The sequence below is a fragment of the Diadema antillarum genome, unplaced genomic scaffold (assembly GCF_040938485.1).
Source record: "Diadema antillarum isolate AM-2024a unplaced genomic scaffold, OU_Dant_1.0 seq00000231_RagTag, whole genome shotgun sequence".
Taxonomy (NCBI): Eukaryota; Metazoa; Echinodermata; class Echinoidea; order Diadematoida; family Diadematidae; genus Diadema; species Diadema antillarum.
In genome coordinates, this window is record NW_027271281.1 from 223,120 (window position 1) to 241,065 (window position 17,946).

The 17,946-nt window shown below is 41.7% G+C and overlaps 1 protein-coding gene across 1 annotated transcript in view; it reads right to left on the reverse strand.

The window, feature by feature from the left end:
- Positions 1-407: 407 nt before the first annotated feature.
- Positions 408-17,946, reverse strand: part of LOC139729260 (ectopic P granules protein 5 homolog) — a 54,208-nt gene continuing 36,669 nt past the window's right edge. The window contains exons 34-45 of the mRNA XM_071640191.1: positions 16,653-16,798; positions 15,602-15,800; positions 12,999-13,077; positions 12,048-12,160; positions 10,334-10,515; positions 8,200-8,385; positions 6,505-6,656; positions 5,361-5,554; positions 4,659-4,907; positions 3,902-4,127; positions 2,893-3,099; positions 408-1,926 (exon numbers count right to left, since the gene is read on the reverse strand). Coding sequence (XP_071496292.1) covers positions 1,569-1,926; positions 2,893-3,099; positions 3,902-4,127; positions 4,659-4,907; positions 5,361-5,554; positions 6,505-6,656; positions 8,200-8,385; positions 10,334-10,515; positions 12,048-12,160; positions 12,999-13,077; positions 15,602-15,800; positions 16,653-16,798 — 2,291 coding nt within the window. The 3' untranslated portion in view covers positions 408-1,568. The remainder of the gene's footprint in view (positions 1,927-2,892; positions 3,100-3,901; positions 4,128-4,658; positions 4,908-5,360; positions 5,555-6,504; positions 6,657-8,199; positions 8,386-10,333; positions 10,516-12,047; positions 12,161-12,998; positions 13,078-15,601; positions 15,801-16,652; positions 16,799-17,946) is intronic.

A 17,946-nucleotide genomic window follows, 5' to 3' on the forward strand; every position in this document is an offset into this window, starting at 1 on the left:
TGGTACAGAATTCACATCAATACTAACAACAAATTTTGAATATCGCATGTACTAGACATCAATGTACAGAAAATGAGAGATATGACATACAACATTATATCAATGGACACACATTCCCATTCTACAGCACCAGAATTGATGCAGGAAGTAGATGCGTACACAAACATACTGTCCATATGTATATTCTGGAGATAAAAGCTACATGTACCACATAAAAAGGGTTCATTTTGGGCTTGGAATCTGAACCTCGATTTCTTGATGAAAATTCTTCTACAGTAATGTAAAATACCATTACTACTTTCACACTTGAAACTTTCAAAGCACATTGCGTCATACAAAGAAGAAGAAAAATAAAAGAAGATAAACATTTTTGCAGTGGTGAGCTGGCTCAATTGGTATAGCATGTCCATTTTACAATCAAGATGGTGGCAGGTTTCATGCCTCAGTGAGGCCCACTGACCTTCCTGGTTTGCTATCATTCCTCAGCTATGACCTCATAGTTAACATCTCATGTGTGAAAGAGTCATACATCTCATACATACCAAAGACCCAAGCTCATTTCTTCGAAACAGCAGGGTGTCGTGCCCACCACACACATACTTGCAGACATACACACATACATGCACACACACATTATTTTGTAGAGCATGGAATCACACTGACCCCCTAGTGGTTTGTCAGACGAAATTTACAACGGTCAAAATTTTGTCTATATAGACCCACAAAGATCATGTCCTAGTTGCAAATTCCTTAGAAGAAACTACAGAACCTTCGTCTATAAAACTATGACTACCTCCTTTGGCATTGGTGCACAGATAGATGCAGTATCTAGATTGGTTATGTCAAAGTTTTCAATTGGGATTTCATTTCCAACTCTTTATACGTTCCTCTCAGATTACTTAAAAAACACTCAAGTATGGCTAAAGTCCGCTGCACACTATATGACTCACAACTATACGACTGACAGACTTCGGATCTGAAATAAACAAGCGTGTTTATTCTGAGGCTATTGTGATTTATTTTGGATTCAAAGTCTGTCAGTCGTAAGGTCATGAGTCGTATAGTGTGTGGCGGGCTTTACAGTCACTGGTTGAAAGTGAACCAGCTACCACACAGTGATGATGGATATTTGAAAGAAAGGAGTCTGGAGGAGATCAGTTCTAACTACTACCATAAAATATCAAGAATTCACTTCAGCATCCCACAAACAGAAACATCTACATCCAAACAAAGAGACGGGACGTGACACAAAGCCTTTTTTGCATGCTTTATGGGTCTATCTCATGATTCTGAAAAAAAAACAACACACAAGGTTTTGTGACCAAGTTAACTCTAACTTGTGTGTGAACCCTATTTCACAAAAAAGGAGCCTCCTCATGCAAAATGAATTTGAGGATGTCGTTGCTAGGCAACCAAGACATCATTCATTCTCTTGTGAAATCATGTCGAGATGCTCGCATCACGTTGGCACCACTATGAATTACTGTGAATTTAGCCTGACTTTTGTATGTGGACCTTTCCCACAAAAACGGAGCCTCCTCCTTCCATTGACTTTGCCGACGACGTAGCTACGTCACCGTGGCATTCGCATTTCTCTTGTGGACCACATTAAGACACGTCTTCTCGGGATAGAGGTGTGCTGTGAGGTACGAGAGGAGAGCGAGCGAGTCGGGCAGGCAGTGGTGGCCATCCAGGATGAACTGTCGCACGTACTCCGTCACCCCCCTCAGCTCCTGGTAGCTGCGGTTCTCCAGGGCGCTGTCTAGGAGCTTCATGCCCTGATGGGCGTTGCTGGACCCCGAGCGGGACGGGCGGGGCAGGGAGGGGTAGGTGATGGCCCCCGGGGCGTTGGCCACCATGCGCATCCCCTCCTTGGGCAGTTGGGCCATGATGAAGGTTGCCATGCTTCTTGCTGCAATACGGAATCTGGTGAAATTTAAAACAAAACAAAACAAAACAAAAAAGAGCGAGAAAATATGAGATTGAAAGTAATGATGAAAGAACAGTATATCCTGACAGTTAAAAAAAAAAGACAATGTTTACGTGTTGCCATCCATCTGGCTTTCTCATTGAGATGCAGATAAAAGCTCATACTACTGTAAAAGTGGAAATTTTTGAGGTGTTGTAATTTTCGCGCATTTCGCGCAACCAAAAACTAGCGCGAAAATAAAAGCACACAAATGTTTTTGCTTGCCATATGGTCCTGTGCGTGATGTCTTGATTCCGCGGAATTAAAAACACGCGAAACTCTTCTTACCGGGCCAAGTGCAAAAAATTAGTCGCGCGAAAATATCTACTTTTACAGTATTCGCCTCCAAAAACCTGTCATAACTGATACTGAAAAATGACAACAGATCAACACATCTACAAGTGATACTTCACATAAGATACACATTACTATACCATACTCTCTTCATGCACATATCATTTGGGAAATTTCCAGCGTAACCAGGTATCTATGAATATGAACCAATGTCGGCACAAATGGGAAATATATCATTAAATAGGGAATTTCTTCTGATTTGTTAACACATGACTCACTCCACCAATTTAGAGTATCTTCTTTTGATCATCTTCACTGATCTACTTTTTACTTTACATCAGTGCTTACATGCTATCAATTCTCCTTTTTTTTTTCTTGGGGGGTTGAGATTGGGTGGTTGTGGTGGTAGTAGAGTTGGAAGACAGGAGATACTTTGTGAATGTAGAGACCCTAAAAAATTTCACTTTTCTTGCTTTTTACTTTATATCAATCCTTACATGTTATAGTTTCTCCTTTTTTCTTTGCAGGGAGATTGAGATAGGGTGGTGGTGGTGGCAGAGTTGGAAGGGAGACCCTTTGGGAACGAAGAGACCCTAAAAAACTTTTATATTTCCCTCTCCACAATTTACCTGAAGGAGAGCTGCGACTGTTTGCCGAACCCGAGGGCGCCGAGAATCCCCGAGGTCCGTCGGTCCTCCCCGAGGGCCTGGATGGCCGGGGCGAGGTTGTTGAGGGTGCGGGCGACGCTCCACTCCGGGGTGCCAAAGTTGATCATCCTGGTGCTGAGCTCCAGGGCCTTATACCACCACAGCAGTAGCTTGAACTCGTTCTCCCGGCTGCCATGACGATGAAGAAAAAAGGAGAGAGAGAAAAAAAAAAAACAATCAAAGAGGATGTCATTCCTACATGTATGCAACAGGCTGTGAGTCTATTTTATCCCATTTTGCCACAGTATCAAGAGATTCAGATGAACCACATACATCGGTGCAGGTTTGGGCATAACACAACTGTTTCCTTCCCATACATGTGTGCTTTGCCACAGGTCAATATAAGAGAGAAATCATTTTGCTAGCGTACATATCTTCATCTGGACGAACAATAACATGAAATAATACAGCAGAAGAATGCATATCATCATACAGAGTCACAGAGGGTGTGTGGTTCAAAGTCAAGATAATTACGGTCTTTTGACAAACTAGAATCACTCCTACAGAGAGCGCTCTGATTTGGTATCAAAAGAGCTGTATCTATCTTAAAAGTGGTGTATACTCTAGAATGACAAATCTTTATTGTCAGCTGATTTTTTGTGGAAATATTCTGTAAGAATCCCTTATAATGCCTACCATTTTTAATACTTCACACTCAAAGGACAAGAACAATGGGAATGAACTATATTTTCGAAATTCATCTTCTCAAAAACAAGATAATTCCGATTACATTTTTTTGTTACATGTCAAAATTGTATTTATGATGAATGTCTTGTGATTACTGATTATATATGGTTTTTTTTTTATGTTTTAGGTGTAAGACTTGAAATAAAAAGAATTTCCAAATTGACAATCAAGACTGAAATTGAAATTGAAGTTGAAATTTTGAATTTTCGAATTACTGCTGGGGTGTGCCTGGCTGGTGTCTGACCTGGGTTTACAGTTGATGCACCACTCGATCATCTTGGCCTGGAGGGCCGTCTCCTCCTCCAGGCTCCGGCACTGGGGCAGCTTCTGGGAGAGGTAGGCATAGAGGGTCAGGAAGGCCCCTCCCTCCAGACACTGGGCCAGGAACTCGTCGTGGGACAGCTGGGGGATCTTCAGGACCGCCACCACCGCCGCCCAGCCGCAGGAAGAATCGCTCGGAGCAGGGGTTGCTGAGAGAGTGGGAAGATCGGAAATTACTCAAAAAATAAATCCTTCTGATGTTATTTCATCAATCATTTCTTCTCAAAACTTTTCTTTTGGGGGGTGGAGGTTGTTTTTATGGGGTAGATATGTAAAACTGTGGATAAAACCAAGTCATAGATTAATACATGTAGATAGACACAACCCCAGTATATAAATGCACATTATCTAGAAACATATCAACATATTTTTGTCTACCTACTCAACTATCTATCCGTCTATCCACCAAAATATCTATATGTACCTATCTATCCATCTATTCATAAATACATGTATAAGTGGATGACTTTCATCGTCACGATTTTCTTCCATCACCAACATATCAATTTTACCTTGAATGACAACCAACAATGAAACAAATAAACATAAAGTGATGTAAATCACTTTTTATACTTTAATTCTTTTCTGCACTTACTACAAACAACAAATTCAAAACAACTTAGCAAAGAATTCTGTAAGTCTGAAAAGTTGTTAGCAGAAGCAGTGCCTGGCATACAGACCTGTGTTGAAGTAAGAGTCAACGCAGGCTTCCGTGATCAGGGCCATGTGCTTGGTTGAGGCCAGCGTGTTGCAGGCCACTGCCATGACCTGGAGGACAAAGCCGCCGTTGCTACAATCCGCCAGCCACTTGACCAATGAGTGGACGATGGAGTCCGGCGCCCCCGCAACAGGGGAGCACCCGTTGAGGAGGGACAACACGGTGGTCAGCAGGGAACACAGGTGAGCAGAAGCATCCACACTCGGGGGAGCTATGTGGGGGAGGGGGCAAGGGTGGAGTTCGGGTTGGGAGAGAGGGTACCAGCAGGTGAAGAAAAAAAAGAGACACATTTCAATGGCAACTCAATGAGCTACATAATCTGCTCATCCTTTGGTGCTCAGTTCTACTTTATATGGAAATCCCTGAAAGTGTTTGAATTTGCCTAATAAATACAAGTGCTTAAGTACCAACTCTCATAGCGATTATTTCCACAAAATTTGATAACAAGATGATATTTTATGATTCAGGTTGCAGTCAGCTTGTACACATCAAATCATAATTCACTCTTGTTGCTGAAATATCAACCATAAACATTCATGTTCAGGGTCTCTTTTTTTCATGTTTGCCAAGTATAACTAAAAATCTGAACAATAATAACAGGTACTGACAAGATTCTCTCTCATATCAATCACTCTCTCACTCTATTTCTAGTATTTGCACTCACCCAGGGAAGAGATGAGGGTGACATCGCGCAGCAGTCCGTGGAGGGGAAGGGTGAACTGCTCCGCCTTCACCTGCCTGTCCTGCGAGCACTGGCACATGAGGCCGACCACCAGCCCGACGTAGGCCGTCTGCTTGGCAGCCAGCCGGGGGTTGGGGGGCTCCGTGCTGCCGACGCCCGCCACGGACCGCATCAAGCTGCAGAGGAGGGTACAGAAGGAAACAGAGTTACATTGTCTCATGAGAAACAGAGTGAGAGTGTTACATACTGCCATGAATTTTGCTGCTGTAGTATTAAACTGATGGACTAAATGCTGCATTTGAAATGCCAAGGGAAAACATAGCAACAGAAGCTGCATTGTTTCTATAGAAATAATCAGAATAGCCTTTTCTCATCCCCCCCCCCCTAAAAAAAGAGTAGAGTACACATACAATATGAAAACATCTAACTGCACATACATTGTAAAACAATGCATCTTCCACAGCTATTCTCATGCCCCAATGCACAACATTTACCAGAGCTATTTGAGCAGATTTCCCCAGAGTCTAAATGTAAATAGGATCACGAATGGCATTGCAACATGACTGCTATTGTGAGATGATGACAGAAGGCAAGAATGAATGAAATATTTGAGTGTCTACGCAGTGGCACAGCACTGCCCCATTTGCCAGCCAGTTGTGCACACCATTTCACATCATTACCAGTAGCTATAGTCAAGAAGACAAAAAGTGTTGATAATAATGGGTATAGCATGGCACATAGAAAGATATTTTAAAAGGACACTTGCAGGCATCTCTCCCATATATTGAAAGAAGAATACACCAGATACTACATAATAATTCCTAAGCACTTCCCCATTTGTACTACACATCCTTCCTTGTCCACATGTTGTGGACACAGCATTCTTAACTTCTGCATATTAAAAAAAAAAATCAACAACTAGATTTTGAAGGCAAAACACACATTTTGGTCAAAAATGGGAAATTGAGCATAGTAAGACTGTTCAATCAAATAAAAAGCAAACATTCAAATAAAAAGTCTCTCGTTTTCCAGAAGAAAAAGCAAAACTAGTTGACTGTTGCAAAAACAAACGAGTTGGCAACTCTGCACAAAGAAATAAGTAATCATGTCTGATGACTGCCGATACCTCAGCACAGTGCTGACCGACTGTTCCTCCAGGACCAGACGAGGGTTACTCTTCTTCAGCTGCCACATGGTGGCGCTATGATAGCAACTGTCGTCCAGGAGGTACCACGGCAACTGGTGCGACTCGGCTATAAGAACTTTCAGACTGGGCCCCTGTATCATGGTTCAAAAACAACAACAACCCGATAACATACATGTGTGTACATCATCCCATGCTGCACTACAAATATTGGCTCCTGTTTAGCGTAAAGCTGTTTAACCCGTTGAGGACGGGCTAATTTTGCTACAACACGCATATCCCATAGACCCCTGCCCAAGTATACTCGGGACTCGTCCTCAACGGGTTAATAAAGCCTCGAGTATGCTGGGTAAAATATTCAGGTTTCAAGGTAGACAAGAGTTAGAAAAATTGGATTTCCAGTTCTTTAACCCTCTGTGTGCCCCATGATGATAAATTTCCTGTCCATAGGTTTGTGTGTAAAATTTGTGCACATCTGACTCAATGACAAAGAAATGTGACCTGCTACAACAAAATGATCCTAAAGTCGGGCGAGGTCAATTATTTGAAAATTGCATGGCACAATTTCCTAATCTTTCTGCTTTAAATTGATATATAACAAATCTTATAAAAATAATCGGCTGCGGAGATATCGATGTTTAAAAGAGAGCATGTCGAGACGTCTGGGAAATCACTGTTTCGAGAAAAGCACCCTAAAAGTTTTCCTTGCGACGCAATCGCAATCAAGGGACACGCAAGTCAGTTTTCACCTCCGGACAATAGAAGGCAAGCCCTAGCAACTCCCGAAATGCTCATTCAAGCGCAGCGTCGGCGGTCTCCTCACCGACCAATCAGTGACCAGGATGCCAGGAGAAGCGGCTGGGCATAGCGCACCCCGCCTGCACGCACCAGTCGACTGGGCAGTGTGTGAGCTTCACGCTTCGGTTAGCGGCAAGCAGCAAACTGACCAATGAGATCACTCTGGTCGTTGTTAGGGGCGGAGCCTATCTGTGGCGCTCAATCCAAATTTTGGAACCAGTTTCTGCTTCGCTGAAACGCCCAAAAACATGGCCCAGAAAAATGCTATTTTTTGGTCTTTCCTTTCACCATTTTGCTTCAAAATTTCGACAGATGATAGAAGATATGTCAGACTACAATAATATGTCAAAATCAAAAAATTGTAAGTTTTGACCAATTTTGATGCTCTGACTTCAAACTCGATTTTCACGGCTTCGACCGTGCGCGACTTTAGGACCCTTTTGTTGTAACGGGTCACAAATGGTTAAATGAAAACAGTAATAGCCCCCCCCCCACCCCACCCCGAATCAACAAATGCGAGGGCATATAGACACACATCTGCCATGATATCATGCATAACATACAGTAATATTCGTTTCCTTACGATGAAATACATAAATGTGGGATTGAACTAGCAATGATTTTGAAATACGTAATTAGTTTCTCTTATAGATGTCCCCTCTCTCCCTCCTCCCCCCACCTTGTATGTCCAGTAAATCACAGACAGAATACATTCCAGAAGTAGAAAAAAAAAAAAAATCAGCTTTGCTGAGGTACATTGTAAGAATACACTTGTAGGTAAATGATGAAAGCAGAAACAGAGAAACCTCTTGATATAAACGTACAAACAGACACCAATTGTGGATTTCGCAGATGCGTTTTGTTTGTTTTTTTTCTGACCTGGATGCTCGCGATCTCATCGGAGTTGCCAAATATAATGAGCATGCTGAGCAGGGCCGAGAGGTGCTGATTGGTCTGCTGGACGTCGCCGCCGGCGATGAGGCGCTCCATGATGGCGGGCCACTGGATGCGGGGGAAGATGGAGGCAAGGAAGAGTAGACAGCTGTTCTGTCCATCCTCATACATCTATAGGAGACAAGACAGAGTACACGCCAGGTAAATGATGATGTCAAAGGTGAAAACAACAACAGATAATCAGACAATCACGCAAAATAATTCATCAGCGCCCCATTTCATAAAAAGTTGATATGATAGCAACTCTTGCTGGAATGGCAATTGTCATAGTAACAACAAGAATCCAGCTGCCTGATTGGCTGTTGCTATTGGAAGTTGCCATTCCAGCAAGAGTTGGCATTCTAACATCTTTTATGAAATGGGGCCCAGGTGTACCTCTGACTTAGGACAGAGTCCTGTTCAAATTTTATACCAGCAATTCATTTTTCTGTCTCTTTTCTTTTTCGTGTGCAAACTGCTTTCTTTGCTTCCCTGCAATGTCTTTTGTTAATCATAACAGTTACATGGAAACAGGCAGGTTATGCTCAGTCTAGAGGAAGGTGCATTCCAATGTCTTCTGTTAATCCTTTTAGTACTTAAGCAATGATTGACAGATGATGCCATCGGCAGAATCTTGGTTTGGAAGGTTTTTTTTTTGTGGGCATATCCAAGTAATCTAAAGAAAACTAGTAGAACTAGACATATCGCTACGGCTACTGATATGCCTCCGCCATAATGCATGGTTCTCCTAATAGGTCTATAGTACAATGTCTTGACAATGTGTGATGACAGTTTCACACAACTGGCAAAATATTAAAAGGACAGGTTTGACACAAATGTGCTGAATGTTCACTTTCCTAGAACTAGGTTCAATTGGATGAATGATTAAAATGTCAGAGTGCAGGTATTTGGGGAACTGATGATTTTTACTTGACTTTTGACCCTTTTATAAGTTTATGCATTGAGTAATTTTCAAGGTATTGAGGAAAAGTATAATTTCAGTATCAAATGGGAAAATAGCATTATCTAAACCTGGCCTTTGACCTTTGACCTCACAGTTCCAAAGAGAATCACTGTTAGGTTGAACATGCATAAATATGTAAGTTTCATGATGATACCTGGAGTTACTTTCGAGATATGGAGAAAAAAGTGCAATTTAGCACTTTCACTTGACCTTTGACCTTTGACCTTTTGGCAAGAAACTTCCCCAAAAATATATATTGGGTAATACATGCCATACATCAAGTTTAAAAAAAAACAAACCTTCAGGCATATTGCATTCTAAGGAAAGTAGTGATATTTTGAGGAGTTGACCTTGACCTTTGACCCCCTGACCTTTGACCCACGACCCCAACTTCCCTAGATAATCACTGCCCATCAGTACAAGCATATACATGTATACCAAGTTCCATGAAGATACCTTGAACCATTTGCGAGATATGGAGAAAAAAAATGAAATTTCAATTTTTTTTTTTCACAAAATAACCTGTGACCTTTGACCTTTGACCCTGTGACCCTAAAATCCACACAAAGTATTATCCCCCAAGGATATACCCTCATACCAAGTTTGATGTAAAACCACCACACGGTTCTTGAGATATCGACAAAAACAAAACGGGACGGACGGACGTACGGACGGACGTACGGACGTACGGACGTACGGACGTACGGACGTACGGACGGACGGACGGACGGACGACCCGAAAACATAATGCCTCCGGCCACTTCGTTGCGGAGGCATAAAAATCATTATAAAATATATGGCATGTATTTAGATATTCGTTTGGCCACATAAGAGATTTTGAGGGTATCATCAATCAATACAAGTCAACACACGTTTGCATTATGTACACAATTGTAGTACTGTTAAGATATTTTGCCCAAATCTACTCAGCATCATCTCTACATCATCTACATCTCATGTAGCACATCTTGGCTGAGTATCAAGAAAATCCACCAAAGAATACCTAGTATTAAAAGCCATATTGATGAGATTTGGGCCAGAGAACAGATAGTTTGAAAAAATCTGACAACTCCAGCACCCCATAGTGCGGTGGGTGGAGGCACAAATGAAGCAAACCTTGATCATGGATTCCATACAGTAGACGTCCGGGTAGAACTCATTCCAAGGCAGGCTGGCCATGGCTCGGTGGTAGGCGTACATCACGTCCTCCCGAAACCGAAGTTCCTTCCTGGCCATACACTGGGAGTAGTAGGACCAGAACAGGGTAAGGATGTTGGCCGAAGTGGTGATCTGGGCATCTATTTCACCAGAGGGAGAGAGAGAGAAAACGATATCATGGAAAAATAGGGTTTCTTCATACCATCACCATCACCATCACCATCACCATCATCACCACATGCCTCCATTTACATCATAATTACGTACTTACGATAAAGTCTGTGATTACAGTTTTCTTTATTTTCAGTTCATAAAAAGAATAGTGTATTTTGTTTGTTTTCTCTTTTTTGTTGTTCTTTTGTATATCATTTTTATTCATGCCTGTAAAAAATATGCATTTTTGTTGCTGATGGAAATGAAATAAATTCAATTAAATTTAACTCAATTCACCACCACTACTACTACTACTACTACTACTACTACTACTACTACTACTACTACTACCAATGAAGACTTTTATGACTGCCACTAGTACTGTCACTATGTACCTCTGCAATTACTTTCACTTCAGCTACCCCTTTTGAGATGGAATACGAGTCCTACTGGCTCTTCTTCAAACTTTACTAGGCAACTCTTCAATACCACAACCCTAATTGGAGAAGTTTGATTGTTCCCTGTATTCCTTCCTTCCTTCCTTCCTTCCTGACCTTTGACCCTGACTCTCATTTTTCATATCAAATCTCTCTACCTTGAATCATAAAGATGGTATGTATAAGCCAGTTTGTTATACCACTTTGCTCATGAGCAGATAAAAGGTCTTTTATACTACTAAACAGAGATGTTGGTTCTTAACCCGTTGAGGACGAGTCTCGAGTATACTCGGGCAGGGGTCTATGGGAAATGCGTGTTGCAGCAAAATAAGTCCGTCCTCAACGGGTTAAATTCACTGAGATACAAAGCATCTGTGATGTCATGACTGTTCATTAAATGATGCTTGCCAGCATATCCACCTGACAGCAACAAAGTGTTCATGAAAGCACAAAGCATAACTAAGTTACAAAGAAGCAAAAGAAAAGTATACCATAATTTAAATGTGATACTACAGCATGGTTATCATACATTTAAGGCCACAGTGTACAAATCAGAAAAGGCAGTACATTTGATTCCACAAGGAAGCAGGAGACTGTCATCGTAAGCATGGCTTGACTGGGCTGATGGCCCCATGGAAGAATTTTGCTCAGGGTTTACCTCTCACACAAAGTAACTTTTTTTCAGTATAGTACCGCCAGTGTGTAATGGGAGAAGTTAGTGCAGTGTGTGTGTAGCATGTGCACTAGATTTTGCATTTTGATGAAAATCCCTACCATTTTGTTTCTGTGCTTTTGCCGTGTTCATGGAAAATAATTTGAACATGATGCAGAATTTTGCTCCTCAAGTGTGTAAGCATTTTCGTCTGATCTTATTGGTATCATGTAGAAAAAAAAAAAACTTTCAGAACTTCAAACAACTCTATCGTCATTTCTATTTGTTTGCTTGCTTATTTGATTTTTTTTTTTTGGGGGGGGGGTGTTTTAAAGTAATGGAATGTGAGGATTTTAGGCAGTCCAGTTTTTAACACATTCCTTAATGTAATCAGAGGGGAACAAAATTTTGTGGAAAGACAAAAACTTACTGTAAAAGAGAGCCTGCATAAAGCTGGTGGTCTCTGTAAAGAGTGTGACCATCACCAAGGCCGGGTCGGCATCACCCTCGGACCAGGCGGGGATGATCTGGGACGTATTGGGTCTGGAAGTAGACAGAATGGAGCATGGGTCAACACTCCTATCTCAACACCATACTTGAGCATCTTACCATTATAAGAAAATGTCGATGATGATGATGATGATGATGATGAGGATGATGAGGATGATGATGATGATGATGATGAATAGCATTTATGTAGCTCAATTATATAGCAACATTTATCTGTAGAACAAGGTGCTCAAGGTGTCTGATGTTAAGAAAATTCAACACATTTTCACTTTTCATGCATATCAGAATATAACATGACTTGACCCTTTTAGAAAGCAGAGGAAATAATATTACCCTTAACCTATGTCAGTAGCAAGTCAAGGGAATGCATACTTTCCATAATTTTTTTTTTTAAACGTGACTGTCCAATTTTCCTCAAACTTTCACCAATGTAATTTACTAATATTGCTGCATTCACTCAATCCACACATACATCTGGGGGACCTTGTCCTTAAACTGCTCTGACATACACCATCTTATAGTTTAATACAATAAAAATATTACAAGAAGACCACTGTCTGTAACAACTGATTACAAAAAAATGATGCCCAAGGGCCACACTAGAGTTCTTTTTTTCTTTTTTCCTAGCCAGTTCAGGGCCCCGTTTTATCAAAAGATAAAATCGATTTTAAATTTCCTTACCACACAGGCAGCCATAGACTTACAGTTGAAATCAACTGTATAATCAATTTTAACTCTTCATAAAACAGGGCCCAGGAAATTTAAATCATAAATTTTCAAGCTTTGGCAGCTCAAGCAGAAAATTTACCAGCCAGGGAAAAATACTGGATGAGCAAAGGAATTAGACTACCAGGGATGCGGTCAAACTTACTTGGATGGTGACGGGACCTCAGTCCAAGCAACCCAAGGCGAGAAGAATGAAACGATGAGTTCCCACAACGCCTTGATTCCTGACAGGCACAATGGAACACACATAAGATATAAGTCACTGCCTTCATTTTTCTTTTAATATACATCACCAAAAAATAATCTTGTGCATAGTCTCGTGCAATAGAACAAGATTTCACACTCTGTGAAAGACGAGGTGCATTATTCAATTCCGCTTCACCTCATTAAAAAACAAGAGACCCGCGGGTCTAGCGCTCACCTGAGTATCGCAAGTTCACCTTTCACGCAGTCACTAATCTAAATTATTCACAGCTCTACCAAAATTTGACCAGGCGTTCTCAAGTAGAAGATGAAAATGTACAATAAGGGCCCAAATGTTTTAAGATTCCTTAATTTGGGGGGATGGGGGCCCCCTGGGGCACTCTGGGTGGGGTATGGTGCCCATTTTTATAAATTGAGATCCTGACCCACTAGGGATGCTACCTGCCAAGTTTGACGAAAATACATCATGAGGTTTTCAAGAAGAAGATTAAAATGTACAATTCAGGCCCCCATTTGGACCTTCCCAACCAACCCCCCCCCCCCCCCCTTGCCCCCAAGAGGGGCTCCCCTGGATCTCCTATGAACAAACTTAACTACAGTCATTAATGTACTCACTCATAGTGTCATCTTAGCTCTATAACTTCTGATTCTAGAGAAGATTTTTAAAGATTCCTTCATTTTGGGGGTTTGGGCCCCCCTGGGGGCCCCCTGGGTGGGGCATGGTGTCCATTTTAACAAATTGAGATCCTTACCCCCTAGGGATGCCACCTGCCAAGTTTGGTGAAAATGGGTCATGGGGTTCTCAAGAAGAAGATAAAAATGTACAATTTAGGCCCCATTAGGACCCTTCCTCACCCCCCCCCCCCCCCCTCCCCTGGGTCCCAAGGGGGGCACCCCTGATTCTGCCATGAACAAACTTGAAACTACAGTCATCAATGTACAAACTCATAGTATTAACTAAGCTCTATCACTTCTGGTTCTAGAGAAGAAGATTTTTACAGATTCCTTAATTTTGGGGTGTTTGGGACCCCTGGGGGGCCCCCTGGGTGGGGCATGGTGCCCATTTTAAAATAATGAGTTCCTAACCCCCTAGGGATGCTACCTGCCAAGTTTGGTGAAAATGGGTCATGGGGTTCTCAAGAAGAAGATGAAAATGTACAATTTAGGCCCCATTAGAACCCCTCCCCACCCCCCTCCCCGGGGTCCCAAGGGGGGCACCCCTGATTCTGCCGTGAACAAACTTGAAACTACAGTCATCAATGTACTAACTCATAGTATTAACTTAGCTCTATCACTTCTGGTTCTAGAGAAGAAGATTTTTACAGATTCCCTAATTTTGGGGGGTTTGGGCCCCCCTGGGGGCCCCCTGGGTGGGGCATGGTGCCCATTTTAACAAATTGAGTTTCTAACCCCCTATTGATGCTACCTGCCAAGTTCGATGAAAATCTGTCTTGGGGTTTTCAAGAAGAAGATGAAAATGTAAAAAGTTTACGCACGACGCACGACGGACGACGGACGACGGACGACGGACGACGCACGACGCACGACGCACGACGCACGACGCACGACGCACGACGGACGCCGGACGAAGGGCGATCGCAATAGCTCACTTGAGCCTTTGGCTCAGGTGAGCTAAAAAAAAATCTAAAATCTTGTACCATCACACTTGTGACCATTCACAACAATGACCAACAGTCATTAGCTCTACATTGCTACACTGAAAATTAATTTTCTCTACAACTTTACATTTTTCGAGTTGTTCTTATCACCTGGATACAATTATAACTGAAAATTAGGAAAAAAAGGAAACAAATCAAGTTTTCTGAATGGAGAGATGAGATTCAGCTTTTTTTGTCTTTAGTGAGAAATAAAAAGTCCCTTGATATTCCATATAGTTTTCACATGCCTTCACTGCAGATTCTTTAAAACTCTCACTAAATGTACACCAACAAAAGTGCTATCATATACTTAAATAGAACTGAATAAATACATGTATAAGCGACAACAATCATCTACACAAGAAATGCACGCAGAGAGCGCAGACCTCCGCAAAGCAGCTCATTTCCATCCTTACATGCATGCTGAGAATCGCCTTTATATCCCAATGACAAAGGAGCCTTTCTAGCTGCAGTGTCTACACATCATCACATGTCTACCTCATCAGCAGCTTACTGTATGTTGCGCCTCGAGCACAAATTTAGTGCATGTATGCACACTTCAAATATGCAGAGCTTGAACTCCCTCATTTGTTGGCCCTATTTACACTTCTCCCCCCTCAAAAAAAAAAGAAAAAAGAAATCACACACACACAAAAATTCTGGATCCAGACAATTATCTGGATCACTACTGAAATGTAATCATCTGTTCTTTGTGCCATTATCAACTTTTCCTGTAAATTTCATCTAAATCCATTCACAATTTTTCTAGTTATTTTGCAAACAGACAGACAGACAAACAAACAAACAAATGCCGACAAAAACATACTCCCTCCTTGGCAGAGGTAACAAACACAAAACAGCCCGTTGGCTTGGAAGCTCTACAAACCTTGGTCTATGGGAGTACCCATCTCCTGCAGTCTCTTTGCTTCCTGCAACACACAGTTGAGAGCGAGGAAGCCCAGGAAGCTGGACAGGGTGGGCATGTAGTCCTTCCAGTGGCTGTACAGCCCATACTGCTTCAGCTCCGCCCTCTCGTGGCGCTGCCGGGAGAAGTATCGTCCCAGCCAGTCCAGGCTGTCTCGCAGCTGTGACATACGACATAAAGATTGGAAATTGGCATGAATAATCAACTAATATTCACCAATCAAGTCATGGCAAAATTATGATACTAGACGAGATTTGAAATGACGACTGTAAGACAATACATCTATACACGTTCATTTTTCTGTCACATGACACTGTGCACATCTACTGTGAAAACAGGGGGGACGTTATTCAACACATTTCCAAATAAAGTTAGGAGATACTGTATAAGCCATATACTTCATGAGTCTAAATTTTCGCGAATCGGGAATTCCCGCCGATTTCGCGAGTGGTTAAGTTCGCGATCATGGAGTCCTGTACTGAATGGAGATGTGCACGCACATACGTCACATTCACATCGGGATCAGAGTCCATATTTTCGCGTGTCTTTAATTTCACGAATAGCACCTGACTTGCGAAATTCGCGAAAATAAAAACCTCGCGAAATATTTGGCGTATACAGTACCTGACGACAATCTATGATACCTGTCACATTCTCATGGGACATGCGTCAAATGATAATAACAACAACAACATCAACAAGAACAACATGCCAAGAGTTTACAGTGCCTTGTTAGGGGAAAAAAGATTAATGGACCGAACCTATAAATAAATCAACCTTATCTATAATAATGACATAAACCAACACATGATCAAATATTTGATAAAATTAGTAGACAAAATATAACCAAAAGACTTGATGAAATTGTTAAATACATGGACATTTCTATGGGCTTCACTTCACAGTCAAATTGTATCAAGAAATATACAACTAAAATAACGTGTCACTTCAATGATGAGGAAAAAAATTCATAGACAAAACCATGTATCCACACTGACTGACTGAGATTCACCTCATTGAGAGACAGGTATGTCTCCTCCTGCACCAACTTTTCAACCTGTTTCTGTCCGATGTCTCCGAAGTCTGGCAGTAGAGGGCAGCAGAGGGCCTTCAGGACGTCCTGGAGCACGACCAGTCTCAGTTTCTTCTCCTCCATCCCTGGGTGAGAGAGAGAAACAAAACAGAGGATGAATATTTGGTCATCTGCTTGCCACAATGCACATAAGTCATCGGTGCAGATCGGAATCAAAGTGTCTTTGTGGTCTCAATGGTTCCATGACATTTGCTCCTGCGACAATTGCTCCCATGACATATCTGCACGCTATCAAAGCCAAATATAATTTCTACCCACAAACATAACCCTAACCCTAATCCTAATCCTCAAATTAAACTAAACCTCAAATCCTATCACAATAACCCTAACAATAACTCTAAGTCCTTGGAGAAAATAAAACCGGAGCAACTGTCGCATGAGCAAATATCGTGTCACCGGTCTCACTGGTACGGCAAAGTGCTGTGTATACACAGCATATTTTTCCTCTCTCTTCATGACAAAGAGCAAAAATTTGGGGATGCTGCCTATAAACAGGTACAAGAATTTCTTGGCTGCGGTTGCCAAGGCTGACGTATGTAAACCCCATTTTAAAGTCAATGCTATGCTTGTATTTGGTGCACACGTATGATTGTGTGAAGAAGAGGAAAAAGACACTGATATCGCAATCAACATACCTACAGTAAGTCTTTTGAGCAAACACACATGAGATTTAGGTGGATATTTTGAATATGATGTCCTTTACTAACTCCTCAAGTAGGGTGCATCTTATACAAGAGTGTGGCGTATAAACAGAACTTAATGGCAAGCAATTTTCCATGATCTCTTTGAAATCACAAGGCAGTGATTTGTGGGAAATGTATCAGATGCTGATAGTTCTTTGGAAGACAACTTTGGCTGTGATATCGCCATCAAAGTTGAGACTTTTTTATCACGACTTCAGTCTCAGGGCATAAGGAATATCAGCCCTTCGTGCTTTTCTGCAAAAAACTGCACATTTGCATACGACATACATGTACTCAACAGAGTGTGGCTGAACAGACTATTAACTCTTTCAGTCCCATGGGCAACATCTTTTTATTACCTTGTCGAAAGGAATTTAGGATGGTATTCCTGAAGGGGTTGAAACAAAATGGATGAAATACGTCAAACGCACTTATTTGGCAGCATGTTGACTATAAACTCGCTACACTTAACCACCACGCATGAGCCATTTTAAACACCATCATTCCATGGTTGTTAGGTTGTTGGTTTT